Source organism: Siniperca chuatsi, linkage group LG19, assembly GCF_020085105.1.
Source record: "Siniperca chuatsi isolate FFG_IHB_CAS linkage group LG19, ASM2008510v1, whole genome shotgun sequence".
NCBI classification, from domain to species: domain Eukaryota; kingdom Metazoa; phylum Chordata; class Actinopteri; order Centrarchiformes; family Sinipercidae; genus Siniperca; species Siniperca chuatsi.
This window is the reverse complement of record NC_058060.1, coordinates 4673218-4698769: the sequence shown is the minus strand read 5'-3', so window position 1 is coordinate 4698769 and position 25552 is coordinate 4673218. Positions and strand designations below refer to the sequence as shown.

Genomic DNA, 25552 nt, shown 5'->3' with positions numbered 1-25552 from the left:
CAAAAAACATGATCCTCACCGTGGTTGCCGGCTTGTCCAGGTGGGTGTGGATGCGGTTAAGCAGGTAGATGATGGCGTCCTCAACTCCCAGCCGGGGCTGGTAGGTGAACTGAAGGGGGTCCAGGAGGGGTCTGACCATGGGCCGCAGCTGTTCCAGCACTAGTCTCTCCATGGTCTTCATTATGTGGGAGGTCAGTGCCACCGGTCTGTAGTCCTTGGAGCCACTGGGACGCGGCGTCTTCGGCACAGGAACGAGGTGTGTCGAATCTGTTAAAGAACAGATTAAGTTTGTTGGCCCTGTCCAAGCTGCCTTCAACTCCTCTGCTGCCAGTCGATCTGAAGCCAGTGAGTCTTCATGCCGCTCCAGACCTCCCTCATGTTGTTCTGCTGGAGTTTCCGCTCCAGCTTCCTCCTGTACTTCTCCTTGGCTTCCCTGATTTTCACCTTCAGGTCAGCCTGGATAGCCCTCACCTCCTCCCTATTACCATCAGTAAAGGCCCTCCTCTTGGCATTCAGAATGACCTTGATGTCCTTTGTTACCCATGGTTTGTTATTTGGGTAACAATGGACCATCTTGGTTGGGACATTGCAGTCCACACAGAAGTTAATGTAGCCAGTGATGCACTCAGTGAGCCCGTCAATGTCCTCTCCATGAGGCTCACAGAGTGCATCCCAATTTGTCACCTCAAAATATTCCTGCAGTGTCTCATAGGCCTCTCCTGACCATCTCCTCAATGTCCTTGTGGTCACAGGCTGCCTTTTAACCAGAGGCACATAACAGGGTTTAAGGGGAACCAGGTTGTGGTCTGACCTACCCAGAGGGGGGAGGCGGGAAGAGCTGTATGCATCCTTAACTTTAGCATACAGCAGGTCCAGTGTCCTCTCCTCTCTAGTAGGACAATTTACATACTGGGTGAAATTAGTCAGTGTTGTTGAAACACTGACATGGTTGAAGTCACCCGAGATTAAAATGAGTGCACTCGGGTGTTGAGTCTGGAGATGTGCTATGGCGGTGTGAATGGCGTTGCACGCCGATGCTGGGTTAGCAGAGGGGGGGATGTAAACAGCCACAACAATGGCATGTGAAAATTCACGTGGCAGATAATATGGCCGGAGTCCCACAGCTAACAGTTCAATGTCCGGGCTACAGATACTCTGCTTGATAGTAACGTGACCAGGGTTACACCATCTGTTGTTGACCAGAACAGCAAGCCCGCCGCCTTTCCGCTTACTGCTCCCGGTGTGATCCCTGTCAGCCCGAACAGTCTGAAAGCCGTTAATGGAAACGTTATGGTCTGGGATATCCTGGTGTAGCCATGTCTCTGAGAAGCACATCAAACTACACTCACGGAACTCTGTCTGACTCCGGGCTAACGCCGTTAGCTCGTCCATTTTATTCGCCAGTGATCTCACGTTGCCCATGGCGAGAGAAGGCAGACACGGCTTAAATCTCTTATTCTTAAGTCTCTTTTGTCTGCACCCCTCTCTCTTCCCTCGCCGCTTCGTTCCACCTCTGCATCCTCGGTGTGTCCTCCTCCAGATCTCCGTGGGGACATCAGTTGTCCTGGGCGCCATGCCGCTCGGCTTCAGCGCGATCTGCAGGTGCCCTGACCGAGTAGCAGATGAAGAAGTTCCACGGCGAAAAAAAGTACAAAAACACTTTCTACCCTAATTTTCGCAAAGAGCATAGTTTAAATTACACTTACACACAAGTTACTCAAGTAAACTTAAAGTTAAAAGTTGGAAAAAGTAAGACGACGAGACGGAGCTACGGCAACAGGCAGCATGCGGGCTGGCGCATGCGCACTACGTATATATATGATATAAATCTGATTTGATTCTGATAAATAATATCCCATGCTTGCCAACCCTTTTGATTTATCTGACCCTCTCCCTCATGTTCTCCTGGAGTGATCCCCCCCCCAACATAATAAAATATCATGATCTGCCCATCCACTATATTTATTAGAAATAGTATTACTGCTGTTTGTGGTTGTGTTTTATTCCACAGTGACAGTGAAGCCAGATAACCTCACAGTGGTGTCACTGCTGTGTGTATGTGGCTCCACGACCAAAAGTAATTTTGGTGTAGATCAATACACACAGAGAAACTGGTGCCTGTGCCGATGACCCAAATTGATCCCCCTCTCTCTGATTCAGGACTTGTTTGATGTGTCCAGCCACAATAGACAACTTATAAACTGTCCTCCAGCCAGCCAGACATCTCCCCAAAAACACAATGAATAAGCTAGCACATCTTAAGACACCATGGCTGAGACTTTCTCTTTCTGTAGTATTACCATCCAGATCACAAAATTCCTGGAGCAACAATTTCTAAAAATTTAGTCTCTTCACTGACATGTTACTGTGCTGTGTAATTTATGTATGCTTTCAACCAGGCAACAGAGCAGAGACTTTAATCTCACTACCTGTAATTGTTTAAACCCAACTGACACAATTTGCATCAAAAACTGCAGCCCCTCTTAAGGGCAGCCCACCCCACCAGAATTTTTGGAAGTCTTTCTTGACTGTTTTTGTTGTCCATCTCATGCAACAGATAGGCTTCCAGTTTTACAAATGTATTAACAAAGTGTGGGACTTTGACACGGGAGACTGCTGTTCATTACCCATTTCCCACCAACAGTCAAGGTTATTTTCTTTTTATCATGACCGTGATTGTTCCCTAACCAAGTACTTTTTGTGCCTAAACCTAACCAAACCTTAACCATAGAAAAGACAGATAAACACAGTCAATATGAATCATTTTGGTAATGGTCATTTGTAACAGTTTTAAAAGGCACTGATAAATTATATTATTCTGCTGATAGGGGCAAAAGCCAAGGGCCAAAGCAAATATATTCCTCCCAAATGGAGATTTGGGAAAGAAAAAAATATCATTTCATGGATATTGTTTTGACAGAACTTATGCTCAGTGTATATATATATATATATATATATAAACTTCGTCCTTCAACCTCCGCGGGTGGTCTCATCCTTCAAGCTCAGGTCCTCTACCAGAGGCCTGGGAGCTTGAGGGTTCTGCGCAGTATCTTTGCTGTTCCTAGTACTGCACTCTTCTGGACCGAGATGTCTGGTGTTCTTCCAGGGATCTGCTGTAGCCACTCCTCCAGTTTGGTGCTCTGATGACCACGGGCACCACTGTTGCCTTCACCTTCCAGGCCTTCTCCAGCTCTTCTCTGAGCCCTTGGTACTTCTCTAGTTTCTCATGTTCCTTTTTCCTGATGTTGCCATCACTTGGTATTGCCACGTCAACCGTAACGGCTTTCCTCTGCTATTTGTCCACCACCACGATGTCAGGCTGGTTCGCCATTACCATTCTGTCAGTCTGAATCTGGAAGTCCCACAGGATCTTGGCTCGGTCATTCTCTACCACCTTTGGAGGTGTTTCCCACTTTGACCTCAGGGTTTCCAGTCCATACTCAGTGCAGATGTTCCTGTACACTATGCCAGCCACTTGGTTATGGCGCTCCATGTATGCTTTTCCTACCAGCATCTTACACCCTGCAGTTATGTGCTGGATTGTCTCAGGGGCCTCTTTGCACAGCCTACACTTTGGGTCTTGTCTGGTGTGGTAGATCTGGGCCTCTATTGCTCTGGTGCTCAGGGCCTGCTCCTGTGCAGCCATGATGAGTGCCTCTGTGCTGTCCTTCAATCCAGCCCGCTCTAGCCATTGGTAGGATTTCTTGATATCAACCACTTCAGTTATGTTCCGGTGGTACATCCCATGTAGGGATTTGTCTTACCATGATGGTCCCTCCTCCAGCACGTCTTCCTCTGTTCCCCATTGCCTGTGACATTCCCTGAGCACGTCATCTGTTGGGGCCTTATCTTGGATGTACTTGTGGATCTTGGATGTTTCATCCTGGATAGTGGCTCAATCACTAGTCCACGGCCGCCTTCCTTACGGCTAGCGTACAGTCTCAGGGTGCTGGATTTGGGATGGAACCCTCCATGCATGGTGAGGAGCTTTCGCGTCTTAACGTCTGTGGTCTGTATCTCTTCCTTTGGCCACGTTATTATTCCTGCAGGGTATCTGATCACTGGCAGGACGTAGCTGTTTTTTGCCTGGGCCTTGTTCTTGCCATTGAGCTGACTTCTTAGGCCTTGCCTTACTCGTTGGAGGTATTTGGCCGTTGCTGTTTTCCTTGTTACCTCTTCGAGGTTGCCATTTGCCTGTGGTATTCCAAGGTACTTGTAACCATCCTCAATGTCTGCTATTGTTCCTTCTGGGAGTGAGACCCCTTCTGTGTGGACTACCTTACCTCTCTTTCTCACCATTCGACTGCACTTCTCAAGCCCTAATGACATCCCAATGTCAGAGCTGTAGATCCTGGTGGTGTGGATCAGTGAGTCGATGTCCCGCTCGCTCTTAGCGTATAGCATGATGTCATCCATGTAGAGGAGGTGACTGATGGTGGCCCCGTTCCTGAGTCGGTATCCATAGCCAGTCTTGTTGATTATTTGGCTGAGGGGGTTCAGACCTATGCAGAACAGCAGTGGGGACAGAGCATCTCCTTAGTATATGCCACATTTGATGGATACTTGTGCAAGTGGCTTGCCATTGGCCTCCAGGGTGGTTTTCCACAGCCTCATCGAGTTTGCAATGAAGTCTCTTAGAGTCCTGTTGATGTTGTACATCTCCAAGCATTCAGTGATCCATGTGTGACACGGGAGACTGCTGTATATATATATACACATGTCAAAAGCCTGTAAAATCGACAGTAAAAACTGAGCAACAACAGCTAAGGGTTCACAGGGTTAAGCTTCACTTCTGTTGATTGTGGCAACAGGTTCCTCTACTGTGTCCTCCTGGGCTAGCAAGGTGTATTTGACCCCTGACCCCAGCCCTCGATGATGCTACAATCATTCAGAGATCAATGGAAAGCTGTCCATCACTTACAAGAGCAGGATGCAGTGTGTGTCTGGCTCAGTCACCAGGGGCCACTCTGTGTCATCAGTGTTTTAAGTTTTAAGAGTGAAGCTTTCCTTTAATTAATCTGCACTGTTGAGAAGCACTCCAAGGTCACCCTGAAGGATAAAGTAAAGGTTTCTCTGTGTGTGCAGATTCTGCTGCCGTGTTTTATTTCTTTCCTCTCTCTGTGCACAGGTGCTCTAGCTGCTGGCTCTCACAGCAAATACATGACTTCATCACATTTTCACACATAATGACAATTTCCTGCATTTCAGCCACTTTATTTTCCAATTCCAAACTCTGACTCGCTCTACGATTTGTGGAGTTTTGTTCCAGCGTGCATGGAAGAGCAAGGTGACAAAACATTGATTTTTGTTATATATTGATTTTGTCCACATTGGCACTGTTGAGTTTGAGGCCACAGCAGGGTCCCAGTGGAGAGCTGAACTTGTAACTGACTGCGCTTAGAAAATCCTTATCCCCATCCATTAGCTGAAACTCGAGATTAAAACCCTGAGGTTTCAACGAAGCCTCTTCTCGTTTTCCTCGAGGGGCAAATCCAGCTATCTAGGGAGAGGGGAAAAGTTCATCTATGAAGGTGTGTGTGTGGTATGTGAGTGTATTTGTAGCCCTCCCACTGAGCTGTAGGGAAGTGGCAGCTGAGGCACTGGCCAGGGTTGACTTGAAAGGGTGTTTTGCAAGACTCCAATCCGTCACTTCCTATCACAGAGGAGAGGGGCAGTGGTAGTGTCACACTGTGACTGAAGGGAGGACACATGTAACACTTTACCTAGTTTCCCACTGGACTGTTTCCTAAACAAATCACATTTAATGTGTTCAAGTACAATAAATCCCCTGTAGTTCATGGAAAAAACAGCTAAAGATATTTTCATAATGTATATTAGCACATGGACAACAGGGTGTTATGTACCATGTAATCTTAAAGGATAATTCTGGTTTATCCAGATTATCTAAACTACTTTATTTTGAGGTAAACAACACACAGTTTGGGTAATGATTTTACTGTTCACCTTTGTGTTCTCTTCCTAATCAGTTTGACTAAACTGTTTGTTTCTTTCCAACTTGTCAGATCATCTGACTGCATTTTAGTCACTGTTCCCAGATCTCACCAATTAACCTGGTTTCATGTGTTATGCAGGGCAGACACTGATTAAGCCTAATTTTAACCCGAATTGGGCAACATTTCTGCCAGATTTGTTGTTTTTTGACGTTCAGTTTTAAGGGGGGGTCTGGACACTTGATTAATTGCCTGAACAATTAACAATCTGGCTGTTGGACAATTGGATGGATTTCTGGCAGGTCAGAAACTTTGGTCAGCTGTCTGTGGTCTGAGCAGTTGAGTGATCTGATTTCCCACATGACTGCTGTCAAAATATTTTACATGTTGTGGCTACTGTAGTCTGTGCTGTGATCGAAATGAAACTGAACAAACAGAGCAGGTTTCCTTTTTTTCTTCGTGTCTTTATCTTTCTTACTTCAAAAGTAATTCTGCCTCACTCTTTATTATCAACATTGTTGAGGATGTGGTCATCTTATTTGAACAAACTGTTTATCTTCAGTGTGATCACTACGTTGTGACCGGTTGATTGATCCGTACAGTGTGAGTGGAGAAGTCATACGTTTTGGCCATACAGAAAGGCCTATCAAAATGTGTAGTGTGAGTTACCACAATGTACAGGATTAATGAAATGTACAGTGACTGCCCAGCTTTAGTCTTAAAACGATTGGTAATTCCATCATTTATGTTGTAATAAACCAGAACAATCCTTTATAGTTTCAAACTGAACGAGTTTATAATATGGGCACAAAATCTCGCATTAGATGCAGAAACGCGCATCGGTGAGCCTGTTTTCTGATAAAATCAATCTGATCGATGATGCAACATTGCCAGAGCTATTTTGCCGATCCTGTCTAAAACAGCAACACTGCTCTCGGGATAACTCCCCATCACTTTCACTCACTACAAATGCAGTGTGTGACAGACAACACTGTAGGAGAATCAACTACTTTAATCAAATAATTACCCTTTAATACACTTGTTGGGGCACCACCCGGTAAACCGGGAAAAACAAAACTGAATTAATTAAAACTCTGATCATTACGTTGATCAGTCTCTAAGAAGGATGGAATTATTTTTGATAGACTGACCTTGTCTTTTGCTTCAAAGAAAACACACAGACAACTTCTTACTGATTAAATGAGGACTTTTATTTATAGCTAAATGTCTAATAACTGAATAAATGAAGGATTAATAAGGTATATGATGAAGAAATGAACAAACACAACAGATGAAATAGCAGATATTTAGTGATGAAACCTTATAAAATCTTATTGGCAATCGTGAGGTGAGATATGTGATTTGATTATAAAAACGACTGCAAGACGCTATGCAATGCTAGGGCAGGTAACTTATCTAAAGGGGAATTAATTTATCTTATTCGACATCAACACACAGCAAAACTGTGGTTTAGCCTACTGTTTTGAAGTGCTGGCAAAGATGAGGCATTTCCGCCAGCTTTCCAACGTGGTGTGAAGTGTTGAATCTGCTGTGCAGAGGAAGGTGCTGGCGTGTCTGCCTGTGGCTCAGACTCCGTGGTTTAGGAGCCCAGCAGGCCGCTCCCAGGAGAAAGCAGTTGGTCACCGAGCTGATGAGGTCTCCTGGCTGATCTACCGGTCTTGTCCCAGCGCCAACGGCGAAGGTCCGGGCCAAGACGCTGCTGGCACAGTTCTCTGGGAGATGCAGGGTTCAAAGTTTCTTTAGCTCTAACCTTTGTTGTGTTAGAACACAGACATTGTCCAGGCTTCTTTCAGAAAGGCTTTGTTTTTAACATTGGCTGGCTTCGAGCAACTCGGGGTGGCTTCTGTAGAGTCTGGTGTTGTGACTAGTCGAATAAAATATCTCTTGCTACACTAACTTCTTCCAATAGGCTTGAGTGTAACTTTAAAAGAAAATAACGTTGCAAAAATTGCGAGGCTTAGTAGTAAAGTTTCAAAAATATAAAAGTCAAAAGAAACATCTTAAACAAGTTAATACTGTGGCATTAAAAAAACTTGCTTGGAAAAGGGTTAAATTGTGAATGGACTATAGGCGAGGAAAAGAAAACTTATTAAGAAATATGTATTAAAAATAAAACGTAAAATAAAACAACTGTTGAGCTCAGACGTGAGGGCCAGTCTGGGGCTGAAATGTCGGTGAAACTGGTTTTGTTCGTTTGCCAAAGGAGGAAGACTTTTGGGTGTGGATGAAGGCTTAGCTGGCTAAGCTACCACATTATCTGGGCAGTTTGAGATGTGTGTAAGCATGTAAATGTATATGTAAAGGTGTGTGGGTTAGTGGAGTGAAAGAAGAAAGAAAAGCACACAGAGAAAGGTAGAAGGAATCTCATATGCCGTGGCAAAGCATAATAGCTGTCCCTTCACACAGTAATCTGGCAGAAGACTTTGGTACAATGGCCGTGTTACTGGACCTTAGTCTGAAAAAGCACAGTTATTAGCTCCCACAGAAGCTAAAGCTAACACAGTTAAAACGGCCCAACAGCGTGGTACCGTTACAAACTGGAACATGCTTAACACAAAGAAAAACACACAGCAATTGGAATGCAGTGGTCCATCACTTTTCCAAAAAGCAAAGCACAATTCACAACAATGAAACTTAAATAAAATAATAATAAAATAACCTTACCTTAGCCTCTTACTTGAAATGCTCTCGGTTAGCAACTGATGATGCGTCAGTCTGGAGTTGGCCCGCAGAGTTTCTCTCAGGCTCGGACACTGACAAAGCCGGGTCCAATGGCGAAACTGTTCCTTTCGGGTTAGCAAAGGAAAACGGCGGCCAATGTCGGTAGGGAGAGGGCTTAGCGGCGATCTTGCTCTTTGTGAAGGGAATGGTCAGTCCGTGTCTCTTCCTTCTGCAGGTACAGGATCATTATGGGGAGTAAATGATCAGGATCCAAAAAGTGTTCAGCAAACACACAACAGTCTGTTTCTCATCCAGCGAGTTAAGACTCTTCCTAGAGAAATTAAAGCTCATGTGAAAAGCGTCTTCTTGTGGTAACGGTAGTTACTGTGGAGAGAGATGTGATGTGCCTCCCTTAGTAAACGGATTACTGTTGAAATGGCAACGGACAGTGTGGTAAGGCAGGCTTTATAGAGTTGATATCATCATAGCTGTGCGCCGAGATTTCATGCGCTGTCTCGCGCGTCTCATTCAATAGGAGTCCATTAGATTCAACTGAGATCTTGCATTGGGTTCAAATAAGATCTTGTCTCACTTTTACATTCAGGTGTGAATTAACGGCTGTGTCAGCTTGGCGCCTTCCTATTTTCTATTATTTCTTTCTAAGTCAACCCTCTTAGTGAAGGCTTTGGCTTTTCCAGGTAGGCGTGTCTTTTGTCCCTCACACATGGTGAGGCTAGGCGAAGCCTAAAAATGGCCATACAATCATGATTTGAGACATAAAAATAGCATAACGGTTATGAAACATTCAGAGCAAAATTATTCAACCAACAGCTATTTCAGCAGATCATTCAACCAGACTTTTCATTAACTTTAACACACACTTTTAACACTACTAATAAGTGGCTTAAGGTTAAACAGTTAGCTTAATGCAGGATAATAGCTACAATATTATAAAGATTCATAATGGCGATGGTTGCAGAGACTTCTGTTTATTGTCAGGGTGGCAATGCTGTCACCTGGTAAACAAGAGGTTAACTCCCTTCATAAGGGCAATTCATAACTTTCTCATTTCGTGTCCTACAAAAATAAAAGTTGGGTTACACATCAAGGTAACGTGTTGATTAATGTTAGCTGGATTACTGATTGACTGGTTATCACATTAATTTAGACTTATATCACGGTTCTTTCACTTAGGAATGTACTTCAGCTTTTATGATAGGTGTCTGGCAAACCTTATCTCAGACCACATCAGGGGGTGGGAAAAGAAAGAGTGTGTTTGTTTGCGTGTGGGTGTGTGTATGTGTTTGTGTGTTAGAGTGATAAGGGAGGGGAAGATGTTTTTTATTTCTCCTTTAATTAATTTAATCCAGAGAGTCAATTTATTGTCTTTAAATTTTGCTGTTGCTTCATTAGCATGACAAGACATGTCTTTCCTGCTGGGTGGAAAATTCTGCGCTTGTCTGGCAAGTATCCAAATCGACACCTTTACTGTTTGAGAGGGGAAGAATTCAGTTTGTAGATCCAGAGGTCTGAGCAGAGTTAGTTCAAACCTTCCCCCCATGGAATTCTACCGGGTCGTAAACAATGTTGCTGTGTGTTGGTGAATGTGGGGAGACATTCACCCCCCTGTTCTCACTACAACACTGATAAGCAACAATGTTTCGACAACCATCCAGCTCATATCCCATGCCTGTTTTCAATGAACAGCATAAGGTGAGGCTGTAAGAAATGATGAGAGAGTGAGATAAGATGATTGATGACCATTCATTTTTACATTTTTGTTTATGTACAGATTAGACAGAAGTAATACAATGTGTTTATTAGTGATGATTTAGAGGTGTTGGTGGGTGTATTTTTGAACTTTGGACAGAGCCAGGCTAGCTGTTTCCTCCTGCTTCCAGTCTTTATGCTAAGCTAGGCTAGCCATGTCCTGACTCCAGCTGCTTAATACACAGACGTGACATTGATATTGATCGTCTTCTCTTCTCCAGTGCATTTTGCAAAACATTTAACTATTCCATTAAACAGGTATTGAAGATCAAAATAAAGATTTACTGAAAACATGATTTTCCTATAAAGGATACATCCAAACCAACAATGTGTTAGTTCATCTCTCAATATTTTCTGACTTCCCTACTCTGTGCCTCTCAGATCCAAGGCCATTGGTTCCCACTGAAGATGTAAATCCTAAAAAAAAACCCTCACAAATATATAGTTTCATTTTTAAAAAAGGCTCAATAATTTCCTAAAACAGATGGCCACTTGTTTTTAGCAAACTTTACTCAAACAGGAGGAGTTTTTAGTGGTGGATTAATCCACATTTGGTGCTGTAGTGAGTATTTGGGGCATCAGGATGGTGTATGGGGGATTTAGTCAAAATAAACTAGAGTGTGTGTGTTCATGGAATAAGATATATCACGCTTTGAATACTCTCTCTCTCTCTCTCTCTCTCCCCCTCTCCCTGGCCCTGGTTAGCAGGCCAAGCTGTTGAGGGCAGTCAGTTGTAGTAGACACGTACCACAGCCCACACACATCTAATTGAAAATGCAACCATTACACTTTAATTCCTCAGCCAACCACAAACCCACACAAAGATATGCACACACTGGTGCCAGTGAGTACTGAATGTAGAGCCCGACCGATTTATCAGTCAGCCGATATTGGCCTATTGCAGATATATCTGTATATATGTTATCCGATATGTGTCGACTGAACTGTTTTCTTTTCAGTATATTAGGTGAAACAGGACGGCCTGTGTGGTGGTGTCAGGAAATGTAACAGCTACCTCACTAATGGTTAAAAATATAAACCAGCATAAAAATGACAACTACCAACATAAACCACCATATTCACACTGACACAAAGTTACATTTGCATTTTGGAACATAAGGCAGCTAACTTAACAAACTGCTTTCAGCATTGGGCAGTGCATGCTGGGAAATGTGGGCCATCGCTATGGCTACAATTCTCTTTTCTTGGTAAGTTGCTAACTAGTTTGTGAAATACATTGCTGAAAAGTTAATAAACAATGAACCCATCAGTTTCCCCTTTCAATATAATTCTTATAAAACTCTGTCCCTGACAACTTGTCACTCATGCTTATCACAACTATTTGCGAGGTAGCTAGCCAGCTATAGCTTGTCAGTCAGTAGCAGATTGAAAGGTAAGCGTCAGAGCATCTCTTCATCATTCTGCAGCTCAGCAGACGATGGTGCAGTGGTGTTTGATTCTATTGAGTGTTGACTACACACTACATTGTTACCTGTCTGGGTGAATAAATGTTAAAAAGGGAAGCTAAAGGGCAATGAAAATGCTGAGCTTTCAAGCCTCATCAGGAGTCATAACACTATCAAGTACATCATGTTTAATTAGAAAAGTTGTTTAAAAACACGCACACAAAGGGAAATCATTTACTGCATACTGCCGTTAGAAACAATTAGCAATTAGCTGATAATTAGCCTGATCAGCCACCATCAGTAATCAATACAAACACACATTATTACACTGTAAACCATTAATCAAACCGATAACTAACCACAGTCAACGACACCCTAACCATAGTGGTGACAAAACATTAAAAAATATAGGCTACATACAGTATTAGCAGTTTTAATTAAACTGAAGCTCCCTCCGCGCTCCGGGGGAAATATTACACCAAACTCCCTAAATATAAAATAGAAATAGAAATATGACATATTAACAATTCCTTACATGTCCGCAAAAACACATAACTCTAGAAACACAAGATAAAAGGCGTCATATGTCGACAGTTTTCTTGACAATTGGCATCAATGTAATCCATAAAGATAAAGTGAATTTCCGTAGTGTCACGTTTTCCACACGTTCTCATTCAAATTAGCAATAATAAATATGCAACGTCCAGGTAGACTTTCAAAATAAAGCTTGCTGAGAAACATTTCAGGTGACGGTTGCAGTTTGGCGAGGTTTAGGCCTGTTTTATACAGTCTATGGTTTAGGCACCAAGACTTCTTGGTCAGGTTTGGGTTAAAATAACTACTTCCTTAAAGCAATCAACATTGACTCTTGGTTGCACACTGGAAATGACTCCTGTGTAGCAGGTCCTTTGTTTGACCCATTACTTTTATGTTTGATCCTAAAGTACAGTTAATAGTAAATACTTCAGAAGAATTTTGAGATCAAGACTTCTTCAGTTGTATTCAGGCTTGAATTGATTAACCGTCAATATGCTACTAATACACTACTACTAATATACTAAACAATATATTAAAATTATTTTGCTTCACATTTTGCTCTGACCTCTTCTTTAAGTTTGTATTCAACATAATACCTTATTATTAAATGTATATGTGACACAAAAAGGCAATTTATTATTTTGGCCGGTGGATTTTTTCATCTACCAATCCCATTGGCCGGTGAGTCAAAAAGTAAATTTCAGAGACTGAGTTCAATCCATTGAAATAATGGTTCAGAATCGGAACAAAGCTGTAGCATTAATCTCATAGCTTGATAGAGTAAGTTAGATACTATGTGGTTTAGTAGAGAGCAGTGGTTGAATGTAACTAAATACATTTAGTACTGTACTTCAGTACAATTTAGAGGTACTTGTACTTTACTCAAGTATTTCCATGGCATGTTCTGCTACTTCCGCAACTGACTGATACTGAACAGTGCTGATGTTTATGTAGCTATTTATTTTAATTATTCTTTATTCAAATGGTCAGCAGTTGATTAATACTGAACATACAGTACTGATGTTTATTTAGCTATTTATTTTATTTTTATTTATTCTTTATTTTCTCAGTGTTCATTTCTAGAATTGGTTGACAATGTATATTTATAACATGTTAAAGAATATTTAACTTAAATATCCTTTAATAATTTGTTTAAGAAAGCAGCTTTCTGAGTTCCTTTTCATAGGCATATCGGTACAATATCAGTACACAATCCACACAGAAAAGGTCTATTTTCATTCCAGCTCAAAAATTCGGTCAGGCTCTAATTGAATGTTTTCTATGTAGACAAATCTGATCCACTAATTTGGCTAACCCACATCCAGAGGCTCAGGATGATAACATGCTACAGTCCAAAACTGACACACTAACATATAGTAGCAAATCAGTCATAGCGCGCACACACATTTCTCAAGAACAAGCTGACCAGCCAAACGAGAGCGAAACAGTAACCAGTGCAATTTAGTTCTCCCTCCCTGCTTTGAGTGACACAATGACCTGTATGAAGCTGCTGCTATTGAATAGGTGACTCAGGGCTCAACATTAACTTTTAAAAAGTGGTTGCCAGGCTGGCAACCAGGCATCAGCTTTTGGTTGCTGAAACTGAAAATATAGTTGCCATTTTCAGTAACCTTATATTTGGTGTAATTAAGATACTATGCAGTTATACATCAGCTTAATTATGAAAATTTGACAGAAAAGAATGTTTATAAGTTAACAGTTAACATGTCCATCCTCAATTCCTGGTATACAAAATACCAGCATTCTTTGTGATGTTGACGGATTAGTTGAACTTTTCCCACAGGTCAAACAACTTTATTTGCTTCGCCATTGTCTCTAAAACAGATGCCTGTGCACGCACACGAGTAAACGCACTAACCCATGTGCAGCGTTGTCTGGTTCTAGTTCCAACTGTAACAGCAATATTTTAATATCACTAATGCAACAAATATTAAAAAAATATTTATTTTGGGGTGCACGTTTTGCTGTTTGCTGTCACTATTTTTTGTATGTTAAAAGTAGGGGTGTCACAATTCTCCAAATCCACAATTCGATTTAAACTTTTTTTTTCCTGCACTGACGGCTATGCCATTGTCAATATGTATAAAAGTTCTCTGCTCAGTCGAGACCTTCTTGGTTTCCACAATTACTCTGCAGAATTGGAGTTCCCATAATTTAGACAGAGTGAAACCTCATTCCAGTCCTGACGAGGCGGCAGGCTCCTGGTAATGGACGGCCCGGACAATGAACGGATGGTTAGTGGGTGAATGGTGTGGTGGTTGGGTCCGGACTGTAAGAAAAAAAATTGGGAGAACTGCCGATCCTGCTTTTGATTTCAAAATTGAAAAATGGTTGCCAATAGCAATCTGGCAACAGTTACTGTCTAGCCATGTGACTGTTGCGGTCGTGTTTTGTTTCTTTCTGCTCTCTCCCATGTCTCCCTCCAGGTACCACCCTCCCCTCCTCCCCCTCTCGACTTCTCTCCCTTTTATAGGAAGCTGGATTTCTGTGTTTTGTGGCTTTTGTTGTAATTAATTTACCTTTGACTTAACTTGTGCTTATACTTCCAGTTTCCTTGCTTCTTTTAACCTGGGTCAGTTTTCATTGTTACTCTCCTTATCCCCTCGATTTTCTTGGGGACGTACTATAACAGTGACACTGATTGCTTTTGTTCTCTGTGGATGATAGAACAGCAGAGCAGAAGTCTTCTCTTGTCACTGTTACATACTGTCACACTGTGTTTTCTATTCATCAAATCAAATTGTTTAGTTGTCCCAGCTAAACAGCAGAGCATAACTGAATAAATCACAGTGAGAAATATAATAGTAAAACAAGATCACTCAGCAATACCTTAGATGTGAAAATTATGTTTTAACCCTTTCATTAAGGAAAGCAACAGAAAATATCTGTTTCTATAAATATATGGGACTATATAAACTGTAATTCACTGAAAATGTTAATTTCTTTGAATTTGTAAGAGTGTCAGAGGAAAAAGTGTTTAAATTAATTTAATTAGATAGGTGAATATCAGTCAGATTAGAGGGAACACCAACCTTTATGCATGCTTCACTAGACAGAGAGGATTGGGAAAAGTGAACTGCTGTGTTCAGCCTCTAAAAGCCTTACTATTTAATTTAAACTGTGTTGATTCAGCAATGGTCCAGTCTAAGAATGGCAACTGGTCCAAGGCCCTAGACCCATAAGGGCACTGCATGTCAGCTGATTTTGATCATTTGACTAAGTGCAATTTTTAGGGATTGTATTCCATGAAAGTACAATGAAGTTTTAGTTTATTTAGTTGTGCTATATTTCACATGATAAAGTCAATCTGGAGCCAAGGCAGTGATATTAAATACAGGGTTCAATATTAAGGTAGAAATCTACTTCTACTTACTAAATAATTGCTTTAAAAAATAATACATTCAGAAGAGGATTATAATTGAATATTTTAAATATAACTAAATGTTTCTAGAGCAGTAACAGTGTTTACATTAGCAAAGTCACTATATAAACTAAATAATATCTCACTGGAAACAAATCTAAAATGTTACTAAAATAAATCATATTCCTGACATCAAAATACTGAGTGATATCTGTGTGCTTCATTCTTTCTAAACATCAGTCACTGTCTGTCCTTCCTCCTGTCCTCTGTCCTCCTCCCTCTGCTGCTGCTGTGATTGTGACTGGTTTGTCTTAGCCAGCAGCTAAGTTAACAAGAATTTGCCAAATTTTAAGAGTCGTGGCAAACTAAGCTAAACAGTTAGACTACATACAGACAGCTTCGTTTTAGCTTGTTTGAAACAATTCACTATTAGCCGAGCTAGCTCGCTGAGCTTGTGTAAAACAAATGAGAGACTGCAGATTAAAATATCGCTTTCTACATGTTCACATGTTTATGCTTGTTGAACAGGTGTGCACTTACTTACAGTAACAAGCGTAGTTGTTGTTAACTCTAGTAATCTCCTCCGCGGCCTGTCTGATCTGCTGACTGCTGCGCTACGTGTGTCGATATGTGTGTGGAGGAGCTCAGCCGGACACATTCAGCAGGAGAGGCTGCAGCGGGCATGATAACACTACGATCTTTAATGATTTAGCCCCAGGGCCCATATAATACCGTGCTTCAGTACCCATCCCTACTCGCAAGTGCCCGAACTCTCAACAGAGACAGCTACTTCCATCATCAGCTGTGTTTAATTATTTTTTACCCCTTGCCCGATTGGGAAAGGGAGTTGCTAGATTTACTTTCCCGACGTGGCATTTTACTTCCCCTGGGAAATCGGGCAATCCTTATTGTGCTGAATTATTAAGGTAAGAGCCTTTCTGGATTTATATTCTCATAAATGCACATCCAAGGGGAAAGAAACTGTTGATTTTGTTGTGTACTTTGTATTTTGAATTTTCTGTGTTGGATATCCTGCATCTACTCTATGTGTGTGTGTGCATATTTAATTAAGATTCAGCCTTCTGTAGTGTATATATAGAATGTACTTTTACCAACTCAGTAAAACGTCTTTGGTTGAATAGAGGATCAAATGTGAAAAAAACAACTTGGCAAATGTAATTCACTTTCTGGAAGAGTCTGGGTCACCTAGGCGGCAGATGAAGTAACACAGCAGACTTTTCCTAAAAGGTTACATTGTCCTCACATGGTGCATGCTCCTAAATAAAGCTAGAGTTTAATCAAATTGACACAAAGAAAACCTGGAACCAATTAGTATATTTCCTCTACTGTAGTAAATGAGTGTTGAGTGCATAGTGAGTACTGGTTGGTCTCTGGGCATATAATGAAGCTGCCTTTTATTAATTCTAGCACTCCGTTTTATTGCCAACATATAATACGATAACACATATCTGTTTTATTATTAGTATTTATCTTTATTGTTGGGGTTTTTATTTTATTTCATTTTAATTGCCTGATTTCATTTGCCTCAGTCCTCAAATGTTTTAATCCTGGTTCAACCATGTAAAGCACTTTGTTACTTTGTTTTCGAAAAGTGCTGTATAAAGTTTATTATTATTATTATTATTATTATTATTATTATTATTGTAGTGATTCTGTCAATACATTTTGATTCAATTAAGTTTTATTTATATAGCGCCAATTCATAACAGAAGTGATCTCATTGCACTTTTCCTATAGAGCAGGTCTAGTCCGTACTCTTTATAATATTATTTACAGAGACCCAACAAATCCCACCACGGGCAAGCACTTTGCGACAGTGGCAAGAATATTTAACTTAAAATAACTTATTTTATTGTTCTCATTAACTATCCATTCTGCTCTAGTTGTCAAACATGGACAATATTTTGTCAAGCAAAATATATATGGCAAATAAATATAGATTTGTGATCTCAAATCTAGATTTTGAATGGGGTGTTACAATATAATGAAATTCAAGCTGGGGTGGGGTAGCTTTTGATATTGCCATTGCTGTTTGGAATCCCCCAGTTAGCAGTGTAGAGCTGTGCTTTTTTGGAGAATTCATGTGGTGTCCCTCCTCTCACCCCTCCATGCTGCTGTAAGCCAGACTGCAGGAGCTCTCTGTACATGAATAAAGGCCAGTGAATACCTGGAGCTCCTCCATCTCTCTACAACATCTCACACCACCAGTCAGGGTGTCCTACACTGCCCCCATGGGGGCAGCACCTGCAACTTCCATAATCCCAATGATGGCAGTGATGCTGATACTATATATCGTGTTATATGATGTGTAAGATACTGTTGTATGTATTCACAAGAGGACAATACCTTCAGCATGCTGTGCCAGATATTGACTGTAGAGGACTGCTTCTTGTCCCTGCTTAGTGAGGTAGAAAAAAAGCTTCCCACTCACTCTTAATACACTTCCCCCCCAACTGCATCTTATTGTGTATTCTTTAATAGCTGAGTCTTGTTTCCAAGTACATCTTTTCCAAATCGCCCAGGGGGCTCTATCTGCTCTTTCATTATATCCGTCTCCACGGTAATTTGTCACCACGGATACATCCTCCATGGCAACAGCTGTCGGGGAGGCAGCCGAGGGTGACGCCTATGATGAGGTGTGGCAGCAAGTGTATTTTTAGCTCATCAGCCAGGTAGCCACAAACAGTGAGTTCAGACACTTCAGAGGATGTTTCTGTGATGGGAGGCAACACAAAGCCTGCTTTGGAAAAGCCTCATATTAGTATTATGTGAGGCTGATGATTTGGGATATTTTGTGCCCATATTATCTTTAATTGTGAACATTTAGAATTCAGTTCATCACCATCATATACTGTCCATCATACCAGATGGAATGACTCTTACTGACCAATATCTGACTGTCAAAAACAGGCCAGCAACAGCAGACCTGTATGTTGAAAAACTATATTGCTTGTGCACCTTGTGCACCCTTGGTATGTTGTCTGCTGCTGTGGATAATGTTGTGTTCATGTAGGATTGTAGGTAGCAATGGGAATGATCTCCTTGGTTACGACTTACTTATCGTTCAGTTTGCACCAAAGATGTCATAAGGTGATATCAACTACATGAGGAGGAGGACGCTGTACTGTCCTCCTTCTCACGTAGTTGACTATTTACATCACCTGTTTCCCCTCGTTCTTCTTCTTTCTCTTCTTTGCCCACCATAAACAGCCCCGCACCCTCCACTGCCACTAACTCCCCCTTGTGGACTGATAATAGTGCTGCTATTTCAATCAATCAATCAAACTTTATTTCTATAGCACCTTCCAACAACCGAAACTGAACCAAAGTGCTGTACAACATTAAAAACAAGATAAAAAAAATAATAATGATTATAACAAATAATAATAAAAGTACAAATAGGTCAGCAGAGCACATTACAACATTAAGAGAATTGTCACAGGGCCACTAAGTGTTAAAAGCTATTCTAAATAAGTGGGTTTTAAGTTTGGCTTTGAACAAAGGCAGGTCAGTGATGGAACGTAAGTCAATGGGCAGAGAGTTCCAGAGTTTCGGACCGGCCATTGCAAAAGAACGGTCGCCCCACTGTTTGGAGCCTGGATCCCTCTAGTGCTACTTTTAAAATTCCTGTGGTAATTTCGCATAGATCCTTAATACGAAACAGACACAGACGACACAGCAATAATAATAACTTAATAAAGATCCGGGCCAGAACCCTACCTCCACTTTCAACCTCAAATCTGAACCAGCACAGATTATTATTATTATTATTATTTTAAATGATTTTATCTCTTCTGCTGATTTAGATTTTATGTTCTTAACAGAATCCTGGTTACGTCCTGGTGATCACAGTCAGCTGGCTGTATTGTACCCTCCAGATTATGACTGCTTTAGCTGCCCTAGGGTTTGTGGTCGAGGTGGGGGCCTTGTTACTGTCTATAGGAAGCATTTAAAGTGTAATCTCATAGCTTGCAATGATTTTCTCCTTTGAAGTGCTCATGTTTAAACTTGGTGGCCCCCTCCCAGTCATATTTGCTATTATTTATCGCCCCCCTAAACCAGCTGGCTCCTTCTTGTTGGAACTCCCTGAGTATTTATCCAGTCTTGTTTTAAATTATGATAGAATTGTTCTTTGTGATGATTTTAATATTCATGTTGATGATTCAAATACCCTTGCTGCTGATTTTTTAAATATCACTAACTCTTTTAACTTACAACCACATGTGTCTGGCCAAACTTATTTCCGTGGCCACACCTAGACCTAGTCTTTACTTTGGACCTAAAAACTCCATCTGTGGAAATCAGGGACATGTTTGTATCCGATCACCTATGCATTGTTTTTAACTGTGAATTACAGGCTGCTAGTACTGTCTTATCCCGCTCTAAGTACACACGCGTCCTTAATGAGCATAGTGCCTCAAAATTCTGTACACTGTTCAGTTCTCCTGCCAATGTGAATTCCTCCAACACCAACGATTTGGTTGATTATTTTAACTACCTGTGTTCTTCAACCTTAGATCTCATAGCTCCTCTGAAAACAGCCATGGTTAAATAACAGTATTCAAAGCTGTAAAAGGAAATGCAGAAGAGCAGAATGTAGATGGAAGAAATCAGGTCTCCAGGTCCACTTTGTGGCTATGAAAGAGTTATTACGCCTTTATAATAGGATGGTGAAAGATGCAAGAGTATGTCATTTCTCTGCACTTATTTCTGCCCATCAGCACAACCCCAGATTCGTATTTAAGACTGTGGATCAGTTAGTTAACCCAGCCTCTCCTTGTGCCTCTGCTGATTGTGATGCTGATTGTGAAAAGTTTCTTTTGCACTTTGCTGGTAAGGTGGAGTTAATAAGTTAATCTGATATCAGCATTAATAACTTCATGTCATCCTTTTCCCATATCAAGTACGGTGTGCCTCAAGGTTGAATTCTGGGACCAATACTGTTCTCCTTATATATGCTCCTCCTGGGTGATGTCATCCACAGACATGGTATTTCTTTTCATTGTTATGTGGATGACACACAGTTGTACCTCCCTGTCAAGCCCACTGACCTTAGTATGCTGAGTTCTCTGCACGACTGCCTGTCTTACATAAAAAATTGGATATCGATAAATATTCTTTAGCTCAACTCAAATAAAACTGAAATCCTTGTTACTGGTCCCCAACACATCACTAAACAAATACTGCTGGTAACCTGTCACAACATATCAAGCCTGTTTTGCACGAAATCTTGGTGTCCTGTTTGATAGCAATTTATGTTTTGAGCAACATATCACTAAGCTTGTCCAATCATGTTTTTATCACCTCAGAAATATTGCAAAAATACAATCTATTTTAAATCTTAGTGATGCAGAAACTGTTGTACATGCTTTTATCTCCTCACACCTCGATTATTGTAACAGCCTGTTCACTTGTCTTAATCAAAAAACTTTGACACGACTGCAGACTGTACAAAACTCAGCTGCTAGGCTGTTTACCAGCACCAAGAAGTACGACCACATCACACCTGTTTTAACCTCTTTACATTGGCTCCCTGTTTGTTTTAGGATTGATTTTAAGATCTTATTGATTACTTTCAAGCTTCTTCATGGCCTGGCTCCAGACTATATTTTAGTCCTTGTAATCCCTTATGAACCTTCACGTAGTCTGAGATCTTCGGGCAAGGGTCTTCTGTCTGTTCCTGAGTCCAGGATGAAAACTAAGGGGGACAGAGCTTTTGCTATCAGGGCCCCGAGGCTCTGGAACAACTTGCCTGAAGAAATTAGGTTGTCTGAGTCAGTGTCTTTGTTTACGTCTCTTCTCAAAACACATTTTTATCGGAAAGCATATCCTGATTTTACCTGAACTGGCTGTTTATTTTATTGCTTTTGTGTATTTTATGTATTTTATTTCTTTATATTTCATCATTCACTGTGGTATTTTATTTCTCTTGTTGTGAAGCACTTTGTACTTTGTGCTCTCTAAATAAAGTTTTATTATTGTTATTGTTATTATTATTATTATTATTATTATTATTATTATTATTATAATTATTATTATTATTATATATGATACTACTATTAAATTAAAGAACATCTTTAGGCTACAAAATAAATTGCATATCAACGTATAGGCCTACACTAGTGGAACAAGATCATGCTACCAAGACCTGATGTCCAAACCAACAATACATTCCATTTCTATAGAGACCCTCCGCAGCTGTGAATACAACTGATTATCAATTATAAATATACAACAACCTTTTCTTCCCTTGTATGGCCATACTAGAATTAACCCGAAAAGAGAACAAAACGCAGACAATTAATCAATAATGGCAGACAATAAAAAGTCACTGGGCACTGCCACAGTGCAACAAGCATATATGCCACATAAATTAAAAAATGTGACACTTCTTATAGAATCAACAGTAGAACAAAACACCACCAAAGCACAGCGACTGCCACCCACAATCACACATATATAAGCAAAGAAGAGACTGCACAGTTTTTATACACCACGTGACTGTTAGTGTGCACACACAACTCTTTGTGGATAGGCATCACAGTAGTTGTTGATGTTCTTCTCTGGACAGTGAGTGTTGTACCCACCTGTCTGAATGGCATTCTGTGAGTCTTGTGCACCTGTCCTGAAGTCTTCTACAATCTGTTCTAGGTTCAACTTCTTTACTTGATCATTCTCAAAGCATAATATAACCAGTCCACTCAGCCTCTCTGTCCCACAGCGTTCCTCAAAGTTTTCAAAGACTTAGAGCTGAATGAGGCTCTGCAGCAGAAAGACCTCAAACACCTCACTGGAGGTAAAAGTATGTCAGTGAATGCAGAAGTCACTGCTGGAGGATCCACCATAAGCATTTTAGCATTTTTCCAGACCCAGCATGCACCTGTTGGTCACGCAACATCGTGGGTGAGTTTGATTTGGGTCACTTAGCTTGCTCATTGGTTGGTGCATTAAATCAGTGATTAATTAAGGTAGATTCAACCTTATTTTAACTGTGCCGAGGCACAATGATGCTAACCATAACCCATAATAAAGTCATCCTTAATTTAATGCATTGTTGTGCATTTGTGTACTGTTTTCTAACTGCAAGCCCCGGCCTGGGTGCAACCGCACCCTCCATACCTCCCTGAAACTCAGCCAGTGAACTTACACATTCAACATGTACTTTTTCAAGAGCGTCATCTCTCTGGACATGGAGCTGTCTGGAGACACACCAACAGCTTCTTCTCTGCTGCAGCTGCTGAATTGGCTCCTTTCTTTTCCTCCAGTCTCACAAGGTTTATCATGACTTTTTCATGTGACTTTTGTCTCTGTAACTGATGCGACTTGAAATATAGCGAAGTACAGTACTTCAGTACTAGTATTTTTAAAAAGTACAAGTACAAAAAAACGTCTTTGTTACAGTAATGAGAGTAAATGTAATTTTTTACTTCCACCCCTCCCGGTCACCCAAATCAATGGCTACCATTGTAGTCACTCTCTGGCAGTTTCATCTCAGACTGTGAGAACATGTAGGGAAGATTGCAGGTGTAGCGACGCTCCAAGGAGTTTTGATGATGCCTGTTAAATAGAAACAATATTTCAGAAAGCTGTTTAAATATGCGCACACACACACACAAGATTATAAATCCAGAAAGCCTCTTTCAGTAATAATTAATATCACCAACTTGGCCGCAGATAGAATTAGCCGTTTGTCAACTTTTTCAACTAAGAGGATCTATTCAGGAATCTGCAGGAATTAAAATCCCTGTCTAGCTGCAGAGGGGTTGGCAGATGATGGGATCATGTCAGAGCCTGTGTTATAGGTTTCTGTGCTCTGGTTATTTGGTGGCACAGTAACATGCAGCCACTGCGGTGTCTACCCCCACCCAGAGCTCAGTTGAGCTGTCACTGTGTCTTTCTCACAGCTGAATGTCCCAACAGCCAGAGAGTGACAGTAATGACTTTTTCCTGAGCATGCTAAGGCATATTTTATGGAAGGCCAAAAATTCATTATTCTAGCTATAGATCAGGCCCACCAGATGTTTTTGTTTTAGGTCATAGAGAAATGATAATAATGATAGTCATCCCCCTCTGATTTGATCAAAGCTCCCTCTGATCCCCACTATTCTAAATCCTTTTATTTAGGGCTACAGCTACCAATAATTGTAATACTGATATATCTATTGATTTTTTTATTTATTAGTTAATTATTTACTGTATAAAAATGTCAAAAATAATTACAAATTCATGTAATTATCTAATCTTACATGTTCTCAGAGCCCATAGTGATGTCTTCAGAGCTCTAATTCTACCTGACCAAATCCCAAAGGAAAATTCAGTTTACAGTGATAAAGAACGGATGAAAGCAGAACTATGTGTGAATATTGCGTGATGTTGTAATACATGGCTGATAAATTGATAAATTGATATTCATTTTTGGCAGCAAATCATCTGTCAATGACAAATATGGCAGTTGGTTCTGACTGTGACCAGCTTTTGCCTTCAGGGCCATGCAGCTATATTCAGAAAGGTTCATTATTATTATCATATTGTTCTAACTAATTAATCATGTCAGCATAGTGTTTTTTAAGTCAAACCAGAGAATCTTTCTATTGTGGTGTCTGAGTTTTGTAAATCCTGACATGAAACCTGTCTGTGCCTTCTGTCCCACTGAAAATACCTATTATTGCGTCTGTTGTTTCACTGTGTGACAGTTTATGTCCCATGTTACTGGGACACAACTCACAGAGGCTTTTCTCCTTTTCAACAGTACACTTAGTAGTAAATTCTTGTATGTATATGTACGTATGTATATGGCATTGAATCCCTACTTACTAATTTATTTATTGCTTTATTTATTTGCTCTGTTGAAGAATGTCAACTGGTTTAGCAGCCACAGTTTCAGGCTGGATTAAAAAGTCAACACATTATTTTTAAGTCAGTTAATCAGACTCTCTGTTGACTTTGTCTCTCTTCTGTCCTCCCCTTCCCTCTCTGTCTCAGCTGTGGTTGTTCCTGACGGGGTGTCAGAGAACGCAGGGCTTGGGGTTGAGCTGGGCAGTGAAGAGGATCTGCTGTATGAAGAGTTTTGCAGTTCTGGACATCGTTTTGGACACCCAGGAGGTGGCGGAGGAGAGCAGCTAGCCATCAATGAGGTAGGCAATATAGAGATGTTGTCTCTACCACCAAATGATGGATTTCACCAAGTAGTGATTGGCCCAGAAGAAGTGAGTTTAGGTTGAAGACTTAAAAAGGTATATGTAAAATTATTATGTGATTGGATCATCTTTCAAATTATTCTGATGGCACAAGTATTTGTGTGTGTCATTTTTCCCACGGTGTCTTTTTTATTTCTACCACTGGGGGCCCCATAGTAGGATTTATTTTAATAATAGTGGCTTTAAAATTGTTAATGTTTAGGTTAAGGCTTTGATATGGTTAAGCTAGGTATAAAAATGAAAATGGCTATTTTAAGATAAGATGCCCATTCCACTAAATGATACTCCAGCAGCGATGATGGCAGAGAAGCCGTCTTCCTTTTAAATTTCTGGCATTGTTAATTAAAAAGGTTCTGATGATATCGTGGGTCCATATCCTTTGTTATTGGGGCTGATTTCAGTCTCTCCAGACTCCTTCCTCCTGCTGGTTGTCAGGCAGAGTTGCTGTGACAAATTACAGAAAACCATGAGCCACCAAAACAATTACTGTGTTAAAAAAAAAACAATGTGGAGGCTCTGCAGACATAGAGGGGTCAGAATTGTTGGAGTCGGTCCCTCCAAGGAATGAAAGAAATTGTTTTGTTGTTGTGATTGAATTATTAGAAA

General features: G+C 40.8%; 1 protein-coding gene across 3 annotated transcripts in view; it reads left to right on the top strand.

Moving 5' to 3' along the window:
• arhgef4 (Rho guanine nucleotide exchange factor (GEF) 4) overlaps window positions 1–25552 on the top strand; it is a 132903-nt gene that overhangs the window by 64675 nt on the left and 42676 nt on the right. For all 3 annotated transcript variants that reach the window (XM_044177374.1, XM_044177373.1, XM_044177376.1), the window contains one exon: window positions 24732–24883. In XM_044177374.1, the coding sequence (XP_044033309.1) occupies window positions 24732–24883 (152 nt within the window). The remainder of the gene's footprint in view (window positions 1–24731; window positions 24884–25552) is intronic.